Raw genomic sequence first — 4504 nt, 5'->3', positions numbered from 1 at the left:
TCCCAGCTCTGACATCCCCTGTCCTGAGGCCCCTCCCAGCCCTGACACCCCCTGTCCTGAGGCCCCTCCCAGCCCTGATATTCCCTGTCCTAAGGCCCCTCCCAGCCCTGACATTCCCTGTCTGAGGGCTGGTAAAGGCCCGCTGTGTGGTAAGGGACTGGCTAGGAGCTGTGATTTTCACCCCCACCTTCTGCAGTAACTGTGAGGAACGTTCTGGACACGTGCACTGACGACATAATGAGTTTCTTTTTCCATTTCAGGGTCAGGTGACATAGATGGACTTCCAAAAGTGAGTCCGCATTCTGGGTCTTCCCCGGGGCTGGCAGTCAGGACCCCCACTTCCTCCTGGGCCCCCAGATTGGCCCATTCATTCCCCGGGCCCCCAGCCATGGCCTCTGGCACACAGGAGCGAGAACACTCATTAAGCACCTGCTGTGTGCAGTCCCCTGGGAATGCCCTTCATGGACCCATGGAGCTCCCTCATCTGGGGTTGGGGGGGGCGGGGATGACCAGGAGGGATGCACGGTGACTGTAACCTCCCCTCTCTTCTCCTCTTTTTTCCTTCTCCCTCTGCAGAATTCCCCAAACAACATAAGTGGCATTAGCAATCCCCCCGGCACTCCCAGAGATGATGGCGAATTAGGAGGAAACTTCCTCCATTCCTTCCAAAATGACAATGTAAGTCCTCTGCACCCTCCCTTGGGTCCTTTAGCCACCCCCAGGGTGCAGAGCTCTGCCCTCTGCCCAGGGGGCCTGGAGACCTGACCTGAGGCTGTGTGGCGAGCTCCCCATGGGGGGGGCCTCTACTTTTACAAGCCTGTGGATGTCCTCAGCTGAAGGTTGGGGACCCTGGGAAAGCCTCTTCCTTGGGGGGCGACCTCCCTATGAGCATGCATACACCTACTCCTCATCTCCAGGAGCACTGGAATCGCTGCCTGCCCCCCTTTGGGGTCCACTGGGGTCCACTGCCAAAGCCAGGAGAATTTACCTGTGGCAGATGTTGGGGGGTGGCCCTGAGATGTTGGCAGCCATGTTCCACTGGCCCAGAGTGCGAGTGCCAACCACACACCTGAGGTCTTAGCCCATTTGCCCTTCTCCGTGGGGTGCAGTGGGCCCAGGTTCAAGTCTTACCTCGGTCCTGTCCACTGCCTAGGCTTCACTCTCCTCTCCTCTGAAATGAGAGGGGTTGACCCAGAGGCCTCTGAGGTCTTTTCCAGGTCTCAAGCTATGACCCTTTGCAATGGTGCCCTTGGGTCTTTATTCAGCAGGCCTGGAGCGGGCTCAGCTTGCCAGGAAGCTGCCCTCAGCTGGGAGCCAGCGGACCCAGGCTCTAGGCCTGACTCACTTCTTCTGGGCCCTCTGGGGAGTCACTCACTCTGAGCCTCAGTTTCCCCACTTATGAAACAAGGCCGGTTGGGCTGGCCTAACGTTATGAGCATTTGTTGAACGCCCGCCACGTTCTAAGCACTGGAACTAGAGACAGAAATGAAACTGCCCTTTGTTCAAAGCTTCCGTTCTGCTGGTGACCTTCATTAGCTGCCTCATTCCTTTCCTGGGACTGTGGGGCAGGGCCCCCCAGACTCCCCAGTCAATAGCTGGGAGGGGGACCGGGTCTGTAAGAAGGCAGGGCTGGCTTCTGGAGTCACGTGAGAAAGGATGGACTTCTCCATGGAGGGAGGCCCAAACTCTCTACCCACAGCCATCCGTTTCAGCCTTTACCCGTAGAGCCTGGGTTAGGGGCAGCCCCTGTTCTTAGAGGGCTGATGTTGGGGGGTCATTCTGGTCTAACGGGCTCTCCGGGGCCATGTCTGTGTTCTTCCCGTGCAGTATTCCCCCAGCATGACGATGAGCGTGTGATTCCCCCCCTCCTCTTCCTCCTCCTCCCCCTTCCCTCCTCCCCCTCCCCCTCTTCCCTCCTCCCTCCTCCTCCTCTTCTCCGGGATGCCGAGCAAGCCGGCCGTGGCAAGCAGGAAGATTCCAGAAATTATGCAAGAAGAAGAGAGGTGTTACTTACTGGCCAGGAGACGGTGGGGGGGACTTTTCCCCCCTCCCCCTCTCAACCTTCCCCCTCCGCCTTCTGCCTCCTCAGCTCCTCCCCCTTCCCCTCCCCAGTTTTAGTTTCATGCAATAAAAAGGCTGAACTTTTTATTCCATAAAACATGAAGGACAAAACTTAAAAGAAAATGAATATATTTCAAGATGCGGAGCAGGCCCCTCCCCACCCGCCCCTTCCCCCACCCCCTCTGCGGAGGGCCTTCTATGTACGTGACACTTTTCATTTTTCTTTTGTTTCTGTTTTATCGGGGTTTTTTTTTGTTTGTTTGTTTGTTTTGTTGTTTTTGGGGAAATAAAAAACGGAAGCTTCTAGCAACCCCCTCTCCCCCACCCCCCCCATCAACCTCTTTGCTTTCTTCTTTTAAAAAAAAAAAGGCAGAAAAAAGACAAAAAAAAAGGAAAAAAACCCAACCCTGTTGTATGTTTGTGCTGTGACCCTATGGCGGGAAAGCTAGTCTAGATATGAAATCTCCTGGTGTCTGTTGTAGCCATTTAAAGACCTAATAATAAACTGGACAGTTTACAATCTGCGCTTCCTTCGGCAAGGCGTCTTGTTCCAAGGCGGGAGGGCCAGGGCGCAGGGAAGGGCCGGGAGGCAGGTCCTCGAGAGACCTTTGTAGCTGCACCCCTCTGCTAGCTGAATCCAGCCTGCGCCTGCCCGCCCTTCCCATGGATGAACACACATACGCACACACGCACATACACACTGTCTCCTATCCGATCAGTCGAGGTGGAGGCCGTTGGCAAGACCATGGGGTAACCATGTCATTGTGACTGTGGCCTGCACACATCCTCAGTTGTTGCCTCGCACTTCACACCTCAGACTTTATTACTGTTTGGGATGTTTTCCAAGAGGCTAGAATGCCCCCAGCCAGAAACCTGGGAGGAAAAAGGTGTGCCCTGAATAAAGCTGAACTCCCCACCATTTTTAGATTCTGGGGCTCTAAGATGATAGAATTCCAGGATCTCAAGGGCCTGGCCACAGAGTGAGACAGGTGCACAGTTCTTAGGTTTGTAGCCGCCGTCACATGTATTTGGGGGGGCGAGGGGGGATCGTCCTTTCAGTCTCCTAATATTGCAGTGAAATGTTGTTATAAGGGCGTATTGGAAGCAGAGGACCTACGTCTGGTGTTCACTATGTTTCTCCTCTGGCAGACGGCCTCTGGGGTCTCTAGGTCATCTTTGGTTCTAAACATCTGATCCTATCATCCGAACATCCGGAGGAAGGTGCAACATTACAAGTGATTAGTGACATCTCCCATTGGAGAGAAGCCCAGAACAGGGTCCCACAAACCCCCCTTCAAGGGTCTCCCCTGGATTAGGAGGAGGGGAGCGCCTCAGTTCCTGGCTTCCTCATCCCAACACGACTTGTCATTGTTTTTGAGCCCCTAGAAACAATGGTAGGCTCAGAGACCCTTTTGTGGGTGATGGGGAACCTGTAGCCATTATAGGCAGCAAGTGAGGGGGTAAGGGCTCCCTCACCTTGTGGTCTGGAGCTGATAATTGTTCCCAAGGTCTGCTTATCACAGTGGGGGCGGTTTAGGTTTGGGGGCCTTTTTCTCCCCTTGTTAGCAGGCGCTTATCTTACCACGTTGGGCAAGGCCGCTGGGCTAAGTTGATTGAGGGTGTGGAGAGAGGTCAGCCCCACTGCCGCAGCCCGATTAAATATTGGATTTTGTTGAATGCCTTGCCCTGTGATTGCCCCAGCTTCTTCCCCTCCTGCCCCCTTCCATGCTGCAGGAAACACAATGGGAGCCTTGGGTGCCAGCAGCTGGCCCATTTCCTTGTTGACCTCCCCCACCTCCAGCCCCTCCTGTCAATAATGTGAGCAAACAAACCTGTGCTTGCAGATGTGCTCCGTCACCCTGACCTTGCCCAAGCGCTTTTCCCCAATCTGGTTCCTTGCTGGTCTCCCTGCATCTTTGCTGCCCTGGGGAGTGATGCACCAAGTGGTTCTGCTCCAACGTGACCAGCAAAGACCTTGGCCAAGTCTCTGCGATGACTCTCTAGGCCTCAGTTACCTGCTCTGTCAAATGGGCAGACTCGCCTTCCGGATGGCAGCTGGGGCCTGGACAGATGGGGAGAACTTGTAATAGGCATCAAATGGTTTGCCTCCACTGCACCTCTTGGTGTCCTGGCTGCCATAATCATAGAACACAGGTACAAGCAAGACAGTCCCTGCCCTGAGGGGACAGTGACTGGATGCTGTCCAGTGCGGAGGGGCACCTTCTCCAAACATCATCGTAGGGGTCCAGACTTCCCCAGGGCCACACAGTATGTGTCAGAAGCAGGATTTGAACCCAGCTCTTCTGGCTTGGAGGCTGGTTCTGTATCATACTCACTGTGTCACTCTGTAAAAGGGTGAAATTCCTGCAAAGGTTGCAACCAGTGGCCAAAAGAGAATTCAAACAAGACAAGAAATGAATGAATTGTCTTCTGAAAGTCGAAC

The 4504-nt window shown here is 54.5% G+C and overlaps 1 protein-coding gene across 5 annotated transcripts in view; it reads left to right on the top strand.

Moving 5' to 3' along the window:
• SSBP3 (single stranded DNA binding protein 3) overlaps positions 1-2581 on the top strand; it is a 161461-nt gene extending 158880 nt beyond the window's left edge. For 4 of the 5 annotated variants that reach the window (XM_027852776.1, XM_027852777.1, XM_027852775.1 and 1 more), the window contains 3 exons: positions 261-289; positions 577-678; positions 1828-1857. In XM_027852776.1, the coding sequence (XP_027708577.1) occupies positions 261-289; positions 577-678; positions 1828-1857 (161 nt within the window). Of the gene's footprint in view, positions 1-260; positions 290-576; positions 679-1827 lie in introns of all 5 variants that reach the window. The other variant, XM_027852773.1, reaches the window with a different exon arrangement.
• The last annotated feature ends 1923 nt before the right edge of the window (positions 2582-4504 follow it).

The sequence above is a fragment of the Vombatus ursinus genome, unplaced genomic scaffold (genome assembly GCF_900497805.2).
Source record: "Vombatus ursinus unplaced genomic scaffold, bare-nosed wombat genome assembly UNPS02009824.1, whole genome shotgun sequence".
Lineage (NCBI taxonomy): Eukaryota > Metazoa > Chordata > Mammalia > Diprotodontia > Vombatidae > Vombatus > Vombatus ursinus.
This window is presented reverse-complemented; position numbering and strand designations above follow the sequence as displayed.